The sequence below is a fragment of the Phaseolus vulgaris genome, chromosome 3, assembly GCF_000499845.2.
Source record: "Phaseolus vulgaris cultivar G19833 chromosome 3, P. vulgaris v2.0, whole genome shotgun sequence".
NCBI classification, from domain to species: domain Eukaryota; kingdom Viridiplantae; phylum Streptophyta; class Magnoliopsida; order Fabales; family Fabaceae; genus Phaseolus; species Phaseolus vulgaris.
In genome coordinates, this window is record NC_023757.2 from 6,883,097 (window position 1) to 6,902,412 (window position 19,316).

Consider the following 19,316-nt stretch of genomic DNA (forward strand, 5'->3'; position numbering starts at 1 on the left):
TCGTAACATAGTTGTGAACCATTATAAGATTTGAATTCATGATCACATTTTTTTTTTTTTAGTATATGATTGTGTTGGACCAAATGAAAGTTTTACTTTCATCTCTCAAAACTATATTTCTATGGACTAGAAACAAAGATGATAGTTTTATAAAAAAATAATTTATTGTATTGTTAAATATAATCAATTAATTTACGAGACAATAAATTATTTATTCATGTTTTTTTTAAAGTCAAATAATCGATCATTCAAAGTGAATAACTAACTATTTGTGAATTATCCAATGATCATATAATTTATTAATATAATCACGACAATAAATTAATTAATTTGTTGCCGTTTCAATTCTTAAAAGCATTTTACAAAAAGTTTTTAAATGTATTTTATATTAGGCCATATAAAATATATGTTTATTCATTATTTAACACTTATTTTATAAAAGTATGATCAAATTAAAAAAATGAAAATAATATATGTTCTTGAATCATATCAGTGTTTTTCACAAGGAAGCATGCAAATCCATGATGCTAAATTGCACCTTCTAAAAAAATGGTTGAACTCCTCAAAGCTAAATGTTCAACCAACTTAGTTCCCTCATTTATTTTCCTCTTTTTCGTTTCCTTTCACAAAATTCATATACAGCAATGTTGGCATAGCGCATTGCATTATGATCGTTGCGGGTGAGAGAGGAAGAAGGAAAAAGAAAGAGAAAGAAATTTCAGAGGCTCACACCAAAAACGCTGCTCTCAGATCCAAATATTTTTTTACTCTCACATCGGAATCGAATCAAACTGGATCCGCTCGACCTTCCGATCATGAATGCATTCTCTTCTCCTACACGTTTGAGGTATGCAATGCAAATCACGGTCTTTCATTTTTCTTACCTGAAGAAAAAGAAGAATAATAAGCATTGCTCACTCAGAAGAACCTCAATAATTTGTGAAATTGTTCGGCATGGATGCAATTAGCAAATGATTAAGTTGATTAGCAGTTTTAGTGTCTCAATTGATTCTTTTGTTTCCTTTCATTAAGTTCTATTGAAGACATTGCCATTTGCCTGATGCTATGCCGGTATTGCTTAATAATTGTTGTGCATGTGTCATTAAGTATTTTGTCAGGAACCAATTTGAAGGCCTTTATTCAATATGCTATCTTTGTTTAGGATGTGAAGTCTCTGGATAAATTTATTAGGAAGTATTTATACGAAATGAAAATATGAAGATAAAATGAATTATTTTCTTTCTTGAGTTAAAATCAATTCATGCACCCTTACTTTTGCAGAAGTTAGATGATAGAGGTTTTATAAAATTTAAAATGCTTAAGTTGGTTTTAACTTGGGGTAATGAGATTCTCTTCTCCACCCTTTCTATCATAAGTTTTGTTGTTTCGATATAACATTATACAAGAAAGTTGGAATTGCAGTCCTGCTATGTGGTCACTGACTCAAACACTTCCTTTCTGTAAGTCCTAGCGATTGTGTGTTTCGCTAATCGTGAATGAATTTTTTCAGTATTTTTTTTATTGTAAATCAAATACAGTTAACATGTAGTTTGTTCTTTTTCAAAGATATAAATGTTTATAATATATTTTAAAATATTATCAGTATCTATTAACACTGTAATTTATATCCCTGCATTTAGGGACATGATTCGGGCCATACGTGCTTGCAAAACTGCAGCAGAAGAACGTGCCGTTGTAAGAAAAGAATGTGCAGCCATTCGTACTTCTATAAATGAAAATGATCAACACTATAGGCATCGGAATCTGGCTAAGCTAATGTTCATCCACATACTTGGCTACCCCACTTATTTTGGTCAAATGGAGTGCCTAACGTTGATAGCATCTCCTGGATTTCCGGAGAAGAGAATGGGTTACCTTGGTCTTATGTTGCTTCTTGATGAAAAACAAGAAGTTCTAATGTTGGTAACCAATTCTTTGAAACAGTATCCAATTTCATGTCAATATTGATCATTTGTTTTTTAGTTCCTCAAAATTTTACTTTCCTTGGCAATATTGATGATGGGATATATCAACCTTAGCTAAGTCACAGAGATCTTAATCACACAAATCAATATATTGTGGGACTTGCCCTTTGTGCTTTAGGAAATATTTATGTCTATATCACCGAAATGGCTCGTGATCTTGCACAAGAGGTTGAGAGATTACTGGATTTTCGAGATCCAAATATTCGGAAGAAGGTGAACTTTTAATTATATTTCATACCCTTTCAACAAAATTTAATCTCTTCAGGAATTTTGAAACTTGATAGATATATTGGATATTCAGAGTCATGCATTCATGTATGCTTAGGAAAGGAAGACTATAAATGCTTTTATGACTTTATAGTGTCTCCTGTACATAATGACAATTATTTGCTCTTACTTAAAGCAATTAGTTTTGAAACTTCTTAATAGAGTTCACTATACATAGAGAAGGGAGAGAGAAAGGATAAAGAAGTTTTATATTTATCAAGGGCTCACCTACTGAGGACAAGAGGATGGAAACTCACCTAAGGTGGTTTGATAAAGGGACAAGAAAATCAACAAAAACTCCAATGAGAGAGTGGAAGATAGTTCAATTAAAAGGGGTAGAGGAAGACATTGAAAAACTTAAAGAGAAATCACTACTAAATTCCTGTTCAATGATTTCACTGAATTTTAGTTTTCTGGTAGAACTCATTTTGCATTGATTAAATTCATGTAGCTAACCTCAACTTCTGAAAGTTTGGTTGTTGCTATATATTTATGTATGATCATATAATACCAAAGGTAGTTTCAGACCTACGAGATCATGACATCTTAGTTGGTTTTGGATATCAATTTTTTTCCCATTCAAGTACTAACTTTGTTCAATGTGTTTTTGGATGTTTCTACTACTACTATTATTACTATTATTTTGAGTAGAAGTCTGCCTCCCATTTGATTAATGATTCTAGCTGTGTTATAATTTAATGTTGAGTTCTTGAGTCATAGGCAAAACCTTTTCCATTTAACTTTTTTGAATTTTTATTCTTCACTCACTCTGATCAGCTTAGTATAGTCACTTTTATATAGGCAGCATTGTGCTCTGCAAGAATCATAAAGAAAGTTCCAGACTTGGCTGAAAATTTTGTTGGTCCTGCTACTGCCTTACTAAGGGAGAAACATCATGGAGTTTTGATCACTGGGGTTCAGCTTTGTACAGATCTGTGCAAAATTAGCTCAGAAGCTCTTGAACATGTTAGAAAGGTGTTTTTCAATCTTTATTATGATTATTTCTCTTTAGCTAGTATATTTTCCTCCATCTACTAGTTAGATTAAATTTAGTAATTTTATCCACTATAAACTTAGCACAACAAAATCATTCTGTAGTGCCACGTGATACACTAATATGCAATATTTAGTTAAAGAATATATTTTTCTTTTTTACTGATAGTTGTTACAAGAATGTTAAGGTCTATTTAGTTTGAGAAAATGTTTTGTTTTTGTTTTCATTTTTAATTATTTTAGTTAGTATGCAATAAAGTAAATACCCAAATTGATCCCTTAAAGATGAGTGTGATGACTAATAGATCTCTGTTTAATTTTTTTTTTATAAATGAGTCCTTGAAAGGTTCATTTGTTTTCTTTGTATTTGATATGGAGACACACAAAATTCATTTGTTTTGTTTGTATTTGATATGAAGACACAAACTTTTCTTTATATTTGATACGAGGGACTTGTATGCAAACATATGAATCTTTCAAGTCATGAAAATTTTAATCAGGGACCTATTAGCTAGTCTACTCATCTTTCAGGGCCAATTTAGATATTTATCCTTTCATGATAAGATTCCAGTTATTTAATGTGATTTGAGTGAACAGTGGCAAAATGAATTGCACTGGTGAATTGTTTTTTTTATCATGAATCACTACTTGAATTATGGAATTGTGATCAATGTATATGTTGTGCGATTTTGAAACAAAGTTGGATGACTTTTGTGATAGGTCAGGTTTCACTAGTGGCTGGTTAGGTTGTGCAACCCAATTCAAAAAAGTCATAGACGGATCTTTTTGTTAAATCTCTTGTAAAGACTCACAAAACAAGTCAAATTTTTGTCCTCCTACAAGATGGATAATGTGTCCTTCGTGTGAGAGAGTCTCAGAGTACATATAGACATGGAAAACTTAAAAAACACAAGCATATAATATTAAGAAAACCAGATCAAAATAGAATCACATCCTTTCCTTAAGTAATGGATTGAATCCATGAAAGACTTGAATTAATGATTTTATCAGCACAAGAACACATATTGGTTAAGATCATTATAAGTAAATAAGAATCAAACTAACAGTAACATAAAAACTTGTGATCTGAATAGGATAGAAGATAGGAACACATGAACCGAATGAACACGATAAAAAGAAAAAGAAAACGTGGAGACTTTTGAGATGGAAGAAAACGCCACTTGAAGTGGAACATCCATTTTCAGGATAAGTACATTAAGATATCAAGATAAGACTCAAGTAAGGAGAATCACTCTCACAAAAGAGACAGTGCTCTATAATATCTCTGTATTTCATATACTCAAAATTGATTTACAAAGAGAGGAGATGACTTTTTATAGCCATCAAGGTTCGAAAATTTTCGAAATGAAATACAAGAGGGATAAAGTTGAAATTCAAATTCTAAATCTACATGCGGCCATGAGTTTTAGGGGCAATCATGCCTTGGTCACACTTTTCATACTTGTGTAGCTTTCTTCTCAAGGCACTAATTAGCACATGCTTTCCTTGCCTCTTTTCTCCTATTGCTGAAGTTTAGAACTCCAATTTGGGTTTGATTGAATCTTCAATTGAATCCAAATTTCATCCCTTCTACAATTACAATTAAAATCCAAATTAAAAAGAAATTGAAGAAATTAAATTCTACAAATTATGAATCCAAAAAATAAAAGAGAAATTAAAGAATTGTTTTTATGAACTAAAAATATTGTCTCTAATCATGCTGCTTGTAACTCTCCTTGGGATTATTCTGTGCATTCTTGCTCTTTTCTTAAACTCCATTCATGCACTAATTACAACCATTTTCTCTGTTTTTCTCTTCAACATATCCTTCCTTCATTCCTTCATTTTCTTTGTTGTTTTTGTCTAATCTTCTGTTTTTGGCTTCGTTTATGCTATGGACCTCTCATCTCTTTGTTCCTGATAAGTTCCTACTGTGGGACTCTGCTCCTTCATTAAAAGTGAATGAACCACTGATTTTGTACTCTCTTTTTCTGGTTAGCTTATTGGTTTTGGCTGAGTCTCTTATTGTTGGGTTGCTGGTCCCTGTTTCTGCTGTATTGCTGCCTTGCTTTCTCCTACTTCCTTTTTGTGCTGTTAGATTATATTGATGAATGAGTTAAGCTAAAATGGAGATGGTTGATTTACCCTGTTACATTCCTCTATGCAGTATATATGGTGGATCTCCCTAGATTTTTGCTCTGATCCCCTTTGGTTCTATCTATTTCTAATAACGTGGATGTTAAGAGAACGCCTAGTTTCAGATTTTTTAAAATGTGGTTCCAACACCTTGACTTATTTTTTCTGGTCAAGGAATCTTGGGCTGGTCCTGCTTCTGGTTGCCCTATGCTGGTTCTCCAAAGAAAGCGGAAAAGATTGAAGGTGGTTCTTAAAGCCTGGAACAACAATAATTTTTGGGAATGTTCACTCTGGTGTGACTGGAAACCAGAAAAAGCTGACTGATATTCATAACCTTATTGCTAGTTGTTCCAATTTTGTTATTTCTTCCCTGCTTGCTCAGGACAAGATTGTTATGGATGATCTTAACATGGCCTTGGATTGCCAAGCTATCTTTTGGAAGGAGAAAGCTAAGATGAATTGGTTCATGGTTGGTGATAGGAACACAACTTTCTTTCATTCTGTGGTGAAAAAGAAAGACATAATGCTAGTGGTATACACAAACTTGTTACTGGTGATTCTGTTCTTAAAAGCCCTAAGCTCATTGAAGATTCTATTCTTAATTTCTATAATGATTTAGATGCTGCTGGTCCTAGTCATGCTACTCAGGCTCAAATTTTTGCTTTGGTTTCTAAATATATTCCTCCTCTTGTTAATCAAGATCAGAATCTGCTCTTGACTAAAGTTCCGGATAATGCGGAAATTAAGCTATCTTTTTTTAGCCTTAACATGGATGGTGCTCCTAGTCCGGATGATTTTGGGAGTTCTTTTTTTCAAGGCTGTTGGGATATTATTAGTGTTGATGTTTGTGCCACTGTTAAGCAATTCTTTATTCAAAGTTGGATCCTTCCTGGCACGAATTCCAATATTGTTTTCCTTATTCCCAAGATTCAGGGGGCTGTTTCTATAAAGGATTTCAGGCCTATTGTTGTTGCTAACTTAAAGTAATTTCTAAAATCCTCACTGACAGACTTGCTGGTGTTTGTAGTAGGATCATCTCTCACTATCAAAATGATTTCATCAAAGGGTGGAATATTAAAGAGTGATAATGTCAAGGGTGATAATGTTGCTATTAAAATTGATATTCCCAAAGCTTTTGACACTCTTAGCTGGAGTTTTTTTGTTGCAGGTTCTACAATAGTTTGGTTTTCACTAGATCTTTATCAAATGGATTCATACCATTATTAAATCTGCTTTTCTTTCTATAAGAATCAATGGCAATTTGGTTGGGTATTTTCTTGCAGCTGGGGTGTTAGGCAGGGAGATCCTTTATCTCCTCTTCTCTTTTGTTTGGCTGAAGAGGTGCTTAGTAGAGAATTATTTCTGTTGGTTCTTGAGCAGTAGATTCTTCCTATGGCTGGTCTTAAAGGGATTGTTTTTTCATCACATGTTCTGTATGCAAATGATCTTTTTGTTTTTTTGTAGGACTAACAATAAATCCTTGATCAAACTTATGGAGTTTTTACAAGCATATGGTACCTCTTTTGACCAATGGATGAATGTTTCCGAAAGTCTTTTCTTCACTGCTGATAACTCTCCTTCTTTCAATGACAGAATTAACTATTTTAGGATGCAATAGGGGGTCTATTCCTTATAATTATCTTGGTGTTCCGATTTTTGTTAGTGCTCCTAAGTCTCGTTATTTTAAGCCTTGGCTAATAAGGTTAAAAATAAATGGTAAAAGTTTAAACATGATGGGGAGGATCCAATTAGTTAACTCTGTTATTTCTGGTATTATGACATACAATTTTCAAATTTATGAATGGCCTCTTATTCTTTTAAAAGAGGTTAACAGATGGATTAGAAATTTTGGACTGGGAATGTTAATAAGGCTAGTTTGGTTACTATTAAATGGAATTTTGTTGCAGTTCTAAGAAGATGGGGGTTTGCAAGTGCTTAATCTGCAGGTGGAAAACAAAGCCTATCTCCTTCATTTAGCTTGGGATTTTGCCTACACTAATATGCCTTGGTCTATTATTATGTGTTCCAGATTCCTGAAATCTAAGAATTTGAAGTTTTCTTCTTGTCATTCTTCGTTTATTTGGCCTGGAATTAATGAGTATTTTGATTCTGTTTTAGACAGCACTTTCTGGATTATTGGGAGGGGTGATCAAATTAATTTCTGGAATGATTTATGGTGTTCTTCTAAATGCATTTCCTTTATTACTAGGGTGCCTTATCTTGAAAGAATTAGTCTTACCTCTACTGTTGCTGATGGTTGGATAGGACCTGGTTGGTATCTTTCTCCAGATATTTGTAGACATCCTGATATTCATTCTATTAATTATTTGGTGCTCTCCGATTTGCTTAATGTTCCTAATTGGAGAATGGAGGACAGCGGGGGTTCTTAATCAGAAAACTGCCAGGAATATTTTTCTCTCCTCCTTCTCCTTGGGACAGGGGGAAGTTAATTTGGTCTAGTTCCATTCCTTCTGCCAAATCTCTAGTGCTTTGGTAAGTCATTCATAAGAGGCTTCCTATTGATAATGAGGTTCAGAAACGAGATGTTGTTTTATGTTCTATGTGCTCTCTATGCAGGGAGCAAGAGGAGAGTATTGACCATGTTTATTTTATTTGGTCTTGGCTTCAGAATATCTTTCCTGATGTTAATAATTTTTCATGTTCTGGTTTTATTACTTTTCTTAAGTCTCCCGATAGCCCTATTATTAAGCACATTAAGCTTGTCGCTATCACCTTCTATCTTTGGATGATATGGAGGATGATGAATCATACCAGATTTCAACAGTGCATCAGTATGGTCTGTACCATTCACTTGGTTAAGGTCTGCATTCGTATTTTAGGTAATAGGTCTAAAAAATGTATGTCTAATCAGATGGATGACTTCACTGTCTTGAAGTTCTTTGGCATTAGCATCAGACTTGGTAAGGTCTATGTTCCTGTACAAGTGTATTCTAACTTCCCACATGTGGGTTGGACTAAAGTGAACATTGACGGTGCTGCTCAGGGGTCTTCATTCAGACCCTGTTGCTTGTGCGAGTATCTTCATTGGGAGTCACGGAAAATATATTGGTGGTTTTTCTACTTTTTTGGGGAATCATAATGCCTTGTATGCTGAGTTCTCTTGCCATTGAACATGCTCAGAGGGCTGGTTTCAGAAAGCTTTGGTTGGAGAGTGATTCTACTTTGCTCTGTCAAGCTTTTCCTTTTGTGGAAGTGGTTTCTTGGACTCTTAGAGAGAGGTGGAGAAGATGTATGCAACTATGTGTTCGCATGGATTTCAAAGTTTCTCATATTTTTAGGGAAGAAAATAATTGTGCTGATAAATTGGCTAATTTGAGTGTTGATAATAAGTTAGACATTTTTTGGTACTCTGTTATGCCTCCTTGTCTTAGTTTGGTCCCCCACGTTTTGTATTCTTTTCTTCTCTTTTATGTTATGGTTCATGTGATGACAGATGATTAGTGGACTTTGATGTATCAACCTAGCCGAGATGTCAAAATTCATAGTGATGCCTAATATGAATTTTATAAAAAAAAGGTTGTTTAACTATTTTATTAACATATCTTGGAAAAAAAAAGAAAAAAGTAAAGTGACATTTTTTTATGATTAAAAGAATACAAAACATATCTCTTAAAATTTATTCTTTTTTATTTTGCTTCCTTATGTAATGAGTATATTGACATATCTTATTAGAATTAGATTTATTAGAACTCTTAATGTTGCCAAAGTGAACCTGATGTTGGAATCACTAGTAATTGTGGATCATGCCGTGGTGAATATGTACTTGGGTCCTGTAGATAGGGTCTGTCTCACCATGGGAATTGGTTTTCAAGGCTGAGTGAAGTGTCATATAATGGAGTCAGTAGGATGTCAATTATGTTTAGGTAGTTGAGATTACATATCAACTATAGATAAGTGTCAAGTCTAATAAAAATGTAGATATGGGTTAAGTTAGTGCTTATAAGGCTTGGGCAATCTTCATCTTATAGGTTAGTTATTTTGCAGTTGAGTTAGGTCCTAAGCTCAAATTCTATGAATTATTTATTTATGTAAAGGCATGCAAACTAGGCTCATATGCATAACTTTATATTATATTTCATCTTAGGGTGTTTTATTTGACTGAGGTCAGATTTTGTTATATTAAAATACAATTTGAACAATTATCGTAGAAATGCATGGATGGTTTGGTCAGAGCTCTAAAGGATTTAGCAAACAATGCTTATTCACCAGAGTATGATGTTGGTGGTTTCACGGACCCTTTTCTGCATATCAGATTGCTAAGACTGTTGCGGGTATTGGGTGAAGGTGATGCAGATGCTAGTGATTCTATGAATGACATACTTGCCCAGGTTAGTGTTCAATGTCAGTTTTATGGTTTTATATTGTATTTCTACTTCAGAAATGATTTAAAATGTCATTTCGGTGTTGTTCTGTTAATAACCTTGTTGAAAATTGTATATGCTGTTTGGATATTTTCTCGACTTTTATTCAATTTGATAAAAGCAAATTATTCTGCCTTACGTGCCAAGACAAAATAAAGCAGGTGTGTTAATAAAGGATTGAAGGAAACTTTTGTTTCCTTGTTGTTTTTCTTTTTCCTTTTAAATTCAAAAGTAAGTTTTATTGGAGAAAAATAGGGAAAATACAATTTGGATGATGACGAGATATTTGTGAAATTTGAAAAAACTAGATGCACAAGGTACAAGAGTAATTCAGAGTGCCTGGTGTCTCTACGGATCGAAGTCCTATTTTAGCATTCTTTGCTTTTTATACTTTTAACTTCTTTTACAAAAGTTTAGATGAAATTGTCATAAAGTCTTGTGAATTTTTTAGGAGTATTGATCAGATCGTAAAGCATCCAAAGTTTTTTTCCCTCATTATTACATTTTTGCTTTGCTATTTCTTAATTCTCATGTCTTACTCTGATCCTTTTTGGCTGTGCTATTAATTCATTAAATCTTTTTCCATTTTTAGAATTAAATTCATGTTTAATTTATTTTATTTTCTTTTTATTTTTTGAAAGTTAAAGTTTAGTATGCTAATTTGTTCCCTAGATAGAGTTTTTGTTACAGATTTGGTTGGATAATATTCAAATTTCAAAGTTTTTGAAGATGAAAAATGGAGAACTTTGTTCTTGAGGAAATGGATGCATTAGAAGCAGGGTTTTAACTAGTAGGCTATAGCGCCTTTGTTGTGGCATAGTCCCTGCCACTACTTCTGCACTAGACTAGATATTATTTGTCAGTCTATTTTGTACTCTCCAAGGAAGAAGCATTTGTTTCTGTAAATAATATTGCTATCTCAAGGTACGCCTAGAGAAAGTAGTGGTGTTCATATAGTAACCATATATGACCCAATCCATAACCATATTTGACAATTGCATTTTATAACCAAACCAGGTGATATTTTCCATAACCGTATTTGGTTTGGTAAAACTGATTTTAATTTTTTAAAAACTGGCTATATGATCAGTTATAGCCAAAATCGGTTTTTAAAATAAAAAAACTTCCAATTTTGGCCTTTAAAAATGGTTTTATGCTTTAATAGTTGGTTTTGGCCTTTAAAAAACATTAATTTATTAATCATATTTTAACATGTATTCATTTGAAAGTTCAATACTCTAAACTTTAAATGTAGTCGGGGGGAGGGGGGAGACATGATTAATAGAAAGCTACAGAAGCTAAGAGGTATTTATAATAATTCCATGATAGATCACTGAACAATATAAAAGCACATTTTGGTTTAGCTTACACTAGTGAAGCTATAAAACAGGAGTCCATATAGTTAGTTTGAGTCCATATGTAATAAGTTCTAAAAGAATATTCTAAGGAATCAAGTAATTGAAAATAGACTTAAATATATTATAAGTCCCTTAAAGTTCGACTTTTTTTTAGTCAAATTTTTCTTTTCCACTTTTTAGTCCTCCAAATTTTTGAAAATTTGGTTGGAGGGAGGGTGGTTGTAGTTATTTGTCTTGTATACACACGTGAATACTCTTATTTATATTGAAAGTAAGGAATAAAATCAATAACTAATAATGGGAGTTATTTTAGCAAATATTTCCCTATATCAAACCATATCATATATCCCTGTTCGATATAATAAGATCATACATTTCCCTAATACAACCAAATTATGTCTCTTAACACTGGTTTTAGTCTGTATCTATTACCTCCATTACAAAGGTTGATGACGTGGCAACCTATGTGTTATTTTGTTGGGAGTTTTGTCAAACAAAATGATTTAGAGTGTAATTTTGAAATACCTTTTTCTGTGTTTAAACGTGCTAGAAAAGAATAAACATAAAAAACAGCAGAGTATCTTCCATTTTCATAACCCCTTATAATTGATTGAGAACTTGAAAACCCAAAACTCCAATTCAATCCCCAATCCCACATATGCTTCTAAGCTTGAGTTACGCATGTTAGCTTGGAATGCATAAGATTGGAGTGAAAGAGGGAAATAACTGAAAAGAAGGGATTCTGGCTGTGCTTTGTCATCGGAGCAAATCTGTCCTTTCCGTTACTCAAGCCAAATACATTGTCTATGACACTTCGCTACGCTACATTTATTGTTGCTAATTATAAACAACCAAGTTTTGTCTCTCTAAATTATGGTCATTTCTTTACCTTGATATTTCTTTTAGGTGGCTACAAAGATCGAGTCAAATAAAATCATTGGGAATGCCATTTTATATGAGTGTGTTCAAACAATAATGAGCGTTCAAGATACTGGTGGCTTACGGGTGCTTGCCATCAATATTCTAGGAAAGTTCTTGTCCCACCGAGACAACAATATCAGGTTTGTTTCTATGTAAGTTTTTTCTATAAAGAATGCAAATAAGGAGATCATAGTTGTACAACATATTTTTATTTAAATTATGACAACAATATGCTTTTTTTTAGATATGTTTTGTAAATTGCTAATGGGAATCAGATTCACTAAATTTTTCATATTTTTCACTCTTAACATAGTATCATGGCCTAACCTAACAAGAAGCAAGATCTGTGCATACCTGTCACCTGATGGACACACCTCTCACTAGTATTTTTTATTTTACTTTTTAAATTGCGTGTCATATTTAGTCTTTGGTTCTCTAGCCCAGCTGTTTCTCAACAATATCCTTTATGAGCCAAGGTGATAAGTGATGATTGATGAAATGATGGATTTAGAATGAAACCATACATGATGTTTGATGTATTTTATATATGGGCTTGATCCCATCTCTATGTACAAGGTGTTGAAGCTTGGTAAGGATACGATGGCCCTATTGAGCATGGATCAGAGAAGGGGAATTCACCATCAAGCCGACATAAGCAAAGGTTGTAGTTGATATAGGTCCCGAGACTCACATTTGGTCTTGTAAGAAAACAAAATCTTGAGTGAAAGAAATAAGACAATCAAGAGAATAGATGTGACGACTATGGAATAATAAATTAAACGAGTACATTGTCAATGGAGAGTGAAGGGAGAAGATGGACAATACTAGGTAACACGAGTACAATCATCAATAAATGAAACAAACCATTTTGCACCCGATATATTAGGAATAGGTGAAGGTCCGCATACATCTAAAGTTTAGAACTTTTATTACCATTGGGAAGAAAAGTTGTCTGATGGTGTTTAGCAAACTGACAAACATCACAATGAAAAGACTCAGCAGACACTTTTGTAAATAAAACAGGAAATAAGGACTTTAGGGTATTAAATGGAGGATGACCAAGACGTCTGTGGTGAAGCCATATCTGAGAGGATGACCAAGATTCACGGCCTTGCTGAAGATTAGAAGTGTGTGCCTGTAGTCTAGCACACTTTTTATTTTCTTCATGCTGTAAATAATATAACCCGCCCTGCTCTTTAGCAATTCCAATAGTTTTCCCCGTGGCAAGATCTCGAAAAGCACAATGGGAAGGAAAAAATACCACTGCACAATTAAATCTTGGGTAACCTTTTGAATAGACAAGAGGTTATTGGATAGTTTGGGAACATAAAACACATTTTTTAAAGGAAATGAAGGTTGAAGGTAAATGTTACCACAACTAGTAACGGGGGTATTGGAACCATTAGCAACAGTAATATATTGGTTACCAGATGAAGCAGTGTAGGATGAAAAAGAAGAGGAATGAGGTGTCATAAAAGAGTAAAGAGGGTGAGAGAAAGGATTAGGAAGAAGAGAGAGAGAGATTGAGAGAACTTTAGTATTTGAGATTCTAATTTACATGTAGAGCAGTCTGGGTATTAATAGTACCCAGTGCAGTATGGAATACAAGTGAACAGTTAGGACTGTTATAAATAGTTATTACTGTTATACCTAATATCCCCCCCTTAAATTGATGGTTTAGGATACACCATTAATTTATGTGAGAAGGCTGAAAAAGGGCCAGCACTTAAAGGTTTCGTGAAAACATCCGCGATCTGTAAAGTGGCAGGGACATGTAGAAGGTGCAGTTGCTTTTGTTGAATAGCATCACGAACAAAATGGAGGTCAAGCTCAAAATGCTTGGTCTTGGAGTGCATAATAGGATTGGATGCAAGAAGAACAGCGCCAAGGTTATCCGAGCGAATGGTGGGTAGCGTAGGAGGAAGACGAAGTTCAGTGAGCAGATTCTGGATCCATTTGAGTTCAGCAAGCGTAGCAGCAATGCTGCGATATTCTGCTTCAGTGGAGCTGCGAGAGACAACCTTTTGTTTCTTTGAAAGCCAAGCAATAGGGTTCGAGCCGAGAAAGACAACAAGGCCAGAGGTGGATTTCCTGTCATCAGGATCAGAACCCCAATCAGCATCAGCAAAGGCATTGAGAGTGAGTTGAGAAGGGCGCCGAAGATGAAGACCATGAGTGGTAGTGCCAGCTAGGTAACGAAGAATACGTTTAACAGCATTCCAGTGGTGATGTTGAGGGTTGTTCATGAACTGGCATGCTTTGTTGACGCTATAGGCGAGTTCAGGACGAGTGATGAGGATATATTGAAGAGAGCCTACCACTGAGCGATAGAATGAAGAATCATCTACAACAGTGGTAGCGTCTATTGTTAGACGAGTAGTGGAGAGCATAGGTGTTGGTTGAGGCTTGGAAGAGAGCATGTTGGTTTTACGAAGGAGATCCTGAATGTATTTAGTTTGAGATAGATGTAAGCCGCCATCCAACGTCCAAGTGGCTTCAATCCCGAGAAAGTAATGAAGAGTCCCAAGGTCCTTTAGGGCAAAGTGCTGACTGAGAGAGTGAATAAGACGCTGAATGGCACTGTTAGAGTTCCCTGTGATTAGTATGTCATCAACATAGATTAGGACAAAGAGAGTAATATTGTTGTGGAAGTGAAGGAAAAGAGAGGTGTCACTTTTAGTAGGATGAAAACCAAGAGAAAGCAAAGTGGTACTTAGCTTGTGAAACCAGGATCTAGGTGCTTGCTTCAACCCATAGAGAGCTTTGGTAAGTTTGCAGACAGTGTTGGAGTCACCAATTTCAAAACCAGGAGGTTGACTTATGTAGACAGATTCCTCAAGGTCACCATACAAAAAGGCGTTATTAATATCAATTTGATTGACAGACCAGTTTAGTTGAAGGGCTAGAGTAAGGATAATACGGATGGTGACAGGCTTTATCACAGGACTGAATGTTTCAAAATAGTCAAAACCATATTGCTGATGAAAACCTTTGGCGACGAGGCGAGCTTTATTGCGCTGAAATGAGCCATCTGCATTGTATTTTATTTTGAAAATCCATTTGCAGCCAATGGGTTGAACTCCAGGAGGAAGGGTAGTGAGAATCCAAGTGTTGTTTGTGTTTAGAGCAGCAAGTTCTTCTTGCATGGCAGCAAGCCATTGGGGAAGCTGTAAGGCCTCTTTGGTGGATTTTGGGAGAGGCAACACAGGGACAGCAGTGAAAGCACTTGGACCAAGTAAGGCAGCCTTCGCACGTGTAAGCATAGGGTGAGTGTTGTGAGGAGCAGAATGTTGTGGGGGTGAAACCGTGGAAGACAAATCAGAGTGAGAAGATGTGGATGCAGAGGAAGCAGGTTGGTCATGTGAAGAGGCAGAGGCGATGGGTTGTGAGGCAGGAAGAGCTGGTTGTGACACAGAGAAAGTTGGTTGCTGAAAAACAGTTAAACTAGGTGAAGCATCGGAGGGGCTATTTGTGGGTGGAGAGACAGAAGAAAAAAGGTTAGAAGAATCAGCATAGGGAAAAACAGATTCATTAAAGGTAACATGGCGAGTAATATACATACGCCCAGAGGGAGAGAGACACATGTAGCCTTTGTGATTGGATGCATAGCCAAGAAACACACACAAAGATGAACGAAAACTCATTTTATGTTTATTATATGGGCGAAGCAAAGGATAACAAGCACATCCAAAGGTTTTATAAAAAACATAATCAGGGTGTGTGTTAAACAACAAATAGTATGGGCTTTGATTATTTAAAACAGGTGTGGGTAAAACATTGATAATGGATACAGTAGCAGTGAAAGCATAGCCCCAGAAATGCATGGGTAATTTAGAGCAAGCAAGTAAAGTCAAACCAATATCAACAATATGTCTATGCTTGCGTTCCACAGAACCATTCTGTTCATGAGTGTGAGGGCAAGTTAGACGGTGAGATATGCCATTGGATAGCAAAAAGGATTTAAAACAGAGAAATTCTTTTGCATTATCAGTCTGAATGCTTAACAAAGGAAAACCAGTCTGTTTTTCAACATATATTTTGAAAGATTTAAAAACAGTGAGAGCTTGTGATTTAGCATGAATTAAATAGAACCAAACATATCTAGTGTAAGCATCCACAAAAGAGATATAATAAGGAGCACCATTAGTGGCAGGGGTAGCCGATGGCCCCCAAATGTCAATGAAAACAAGTTGTAAAGGTTTAGAGTATATAGTTTGAGAGGCTTTAAAAGGAAGCTGATGGGACTTGCCAACAACACAGGATTCACAAAATTCATGTTTAGCAGTAAAGGGTATATTACACATCTTCATTATTTGATGAATCACTCTTGGTTGGGCATGACCAAACCGGGAGTGCCACAAATGATAAGCAGAAGAGCCAGCAGAGAGTGCAGTATTGTAAGCAGAGTATGATGCAGTTTGAACTAGATTGGGAAACACATAAAGACCATCTTTAAGCTTGCCTTGGAGCAGGATTTTGTTGGTTCCCTGACGTTTAACAAGGCAAACATCAGCATGAAACTCAAAGAAAACATTATTATCACGGGCGAACCTGGAAACACTTAATAGATTTTTAGAAATAGTAGGAACATGCAGAAGGTGGTGTAAAGAGAAGGTATGATGAGTATTAATATCTGTAAAAGTTGCAGAACCAATAGAAGTAATAGGAAGCTGGAAACCATTACCTACAGCCACCTTTTCCGAACCTGTGTAGGGAGTTGTTGTGGAAAGATTGGTGCCATGAGCAGTGAGATGATGGGAAGCACCGCTATCAGGGTACCAAAGGGGATCATGGAGATTTTTGGGAGTCCTGAGGATCGAAGGTTCATCATCACAAAAAGATGAAGGAAAGTGAGCAGTATTAGCAGTAACTTGAGATGGAGTGGAAGAATCAAACCTATGCCAACAGTGAAGGGCAGTATGCCCATATTTTCCACAGATTTGACATTGAACCCGAGAAGAGGAAGCAGTAGAAGATATCTTGGGGAAGTTCTGGGATGACTGAAAGCGGGGTTTAGAGTAGAACCATTGTTTGGCGTGACCAGAGGGGCGGAAAAAGGAGGAAGAATGTGTAGAACTGGAGTTGTAGGGAGAGAAGGAGGATGGGACAGAAGCAACATTTGCCTGCAGAATGTGATCAACAGATTGTTTGTTTCGTTCAATACGATTTTCTTGAGCAAGAAGCAGTGCTTCAATGTCTGCAACCGTGTAAGGGTCAAGACGGGATGTGATAGAGGTTATAAAGGAGTCGTATTCTTCAGACAGCCCATCAAGAACAGCTTCAATGTGATCTTCGGTAGAGATGGGACAACCCACAGCAACCAATTGATCTACAGTTTTCTTGATATCAAGAAGGTAGGTAGAGATGGAGCGGTCCTTCTTGGGTGTACGCAGCTGCTGCTTGTGCTTCTTGATTTGAGCACGGGTTTGGGACGCATAATGGGTCTGGAGCTTTTCCCAGACTTGGGCTGACGTGTCCATGCCAACCATCTGGGTGAGGACACCTGCAGTCATTGATGCCAGTAACCAGGCCAAGATTGCTTGATCTTGACGATCATACTGGATGTATTTGGAATTCACAATTGGAGAAGCGTCTTCTTCGACGTGGAGGAATGCAAGACCCATCCAGAAAATAAAGAAGATCTAAACTGCGAAGAGTGGCATTAACTTGCTGCCGCCAGACAAGGAAGTTTTCTGAGTCCAGTTTTAGAGGAATTGGCGTATGAAAGATATGAGGGGGAAGGGCTTCGGGCTTGGCAGAAAAAGTTTCAGAATTGGGTTCAGTGGTAGATGATGAGGCCATTTTTGGCTCTGGATACCATAAAAGAGTAAAGAGGGTGAGAGAAAGGATTAGGAAGAAGAGAGAGAGAGATTGAGAGAACTTTAGTATTTGAGATTCTAATTTACATGTAGAGCAGCCTGGGTATTAATAGTACCCAGTGCAGTATGGAATACAAGTGAACAGTTAGGACTGTTATAAACAGTTATTACTGTTATACCTAATATGTCATGTGATCAGTAGCACCAGAGTCTATAATTCAGATATTTTCAGTACTAAAAGCATTAAAGGATAAGAGACTAGAACTCTTACCACTCATATTGAAGGAACAATAACTAGATGTCTTTCTAAGGGAGTCCATGAGACCTCAAAACCAACTAAGTTTTGCAAATTGGTAAAATTTGGTCCTGTTCACAAAAAAAAACTCATCGGAAAAAATTTCCGGTTGCGGTTTCCGGCGGCCGGAGGCGGTTTCCAGAGATATGCGGCGGTGGTGGTTGGCAGCGGTGAATGGCGGTGGCAGTAAGGTCAATGGTACAAGGTGGTGGTCAATGGAGAAAAGATAAAAAAAAAGTTGCAGCAGGCTGTCCAAAAAAATAATTGCAAGCTAGAAATAATGGGTGTTTAAAGCTGTACAAACCAAATCAAATAAAATCACTAACAAATCTGTCCTAATAAATATAGAATGGAGTCTGCACTTAATTACAGCATAATTCTCCAGATTATGCAACATTTTCTTAAAGAATTTTGTAAACTTTTTTGCTTTTCTTGTTGTATTCATTATCGAAGTGAATTGGAATCTTCAAACTTATCCCTTCAGATACGTAGGATTAAACATGTTGATAAAGGCTATCACTGTTGATGCTCAGGCAGTGCAGAGGCATCGTGCAACAATTCTGGAATGTATAAAGGTATTAATTAATTGAGCAGTCTCTCTTCCTATTTCTTATTTAATGGTGAAACTTAGCTTTCTTTTGCGACATTAGTGATTTGACTTTTTGGTTTAGGATTCTGATGCTTCAATTCGGAAAAGAGCCCTTGAACTTGTTTGTATTCTGGTGAATGAAACTAATGTGAAGGCCTTAACAATGGTGCTAGTTGACTATCTGGAAGTCAGTGATCCAGATTTCAGGGTAGACCTTACTGAAAAAATTTGTTCAATAGTTTCAAAGTGAGTCATATAGGTTCACAATGGTATTCCTTCTTGAGTGAAAATGTATTATTTTTATCATTTGTACTCTGCTTTTTTTGTGGTGGCTTTAGCAGGCTAGAGTTGCTTGTGTATTAGAATTATGTGTTTTAACATTTATTTGTCATCATGAAATGATTTTTTGGGACATTCATGACCTGTCAATATTTTAAGATGGTTTGTTTTGTGGAACAGGTTTTATTATTGTTAATTATTGATTATCATTAGAAACATCATAAACCTTTTTTTCTGTGTAACACTAACAGTACTAAGCATCTTATTTGACCTTACAACTTTTGTGCAGTGG

At 35.6% G+C, this 19,316-nt stretch overlaps 1 protein-coding gene across 4 annotated transcripts in view; it reads left to right on the forward strand.

The window, feature by feature from the left end:
- The first annotated feature begins 495 nt into the window (after positions 1-495).
- LOC137806481 (AP-1 complex subunit gamma-2-like) overlaps positions 496-19,316 on the forward strand; it is a 28,315-nt gene continuing 9,494 nt past the window's right edge. For all 4 annotated transcript variants that reach the window (XR_011080354.1, XR_011080353.1, XM_068606621.1 and 1 more), the window contains exons 1-8: positions 496-847; positions 1,641-1,943; positions 2,051-2,198; positions 3,054-3,227; positions 9,551-9,730; positions 12,028-12,182; positions 18,641-18,731; positions 18,828-18,991. Coding sequence is in view for 2 of the 4 variants with exons in the window: in XM_068606621.1 (XP_068462722.1) it covers positions 816-847; positions 1,641-1,943; positions 2,051-2,198; positions 3,054-3,227; positions 9,551-9,730; positions 12,028-12,182; positions 18,641-18,731; positions 18,828-18,991 (1,247 nt within the window). In the remaining 2 variants the exon portion in view is untranslated. The remainder of the gene's footprint in view (positions 848-1,640; positions 1,944-2,050; positions 2,199-3,053; positions 3,228-9,550; positions 9,731-12,027; positions 12,183-18,640; positions 18,732-18,827; positions 18,992-19,316) is intronic.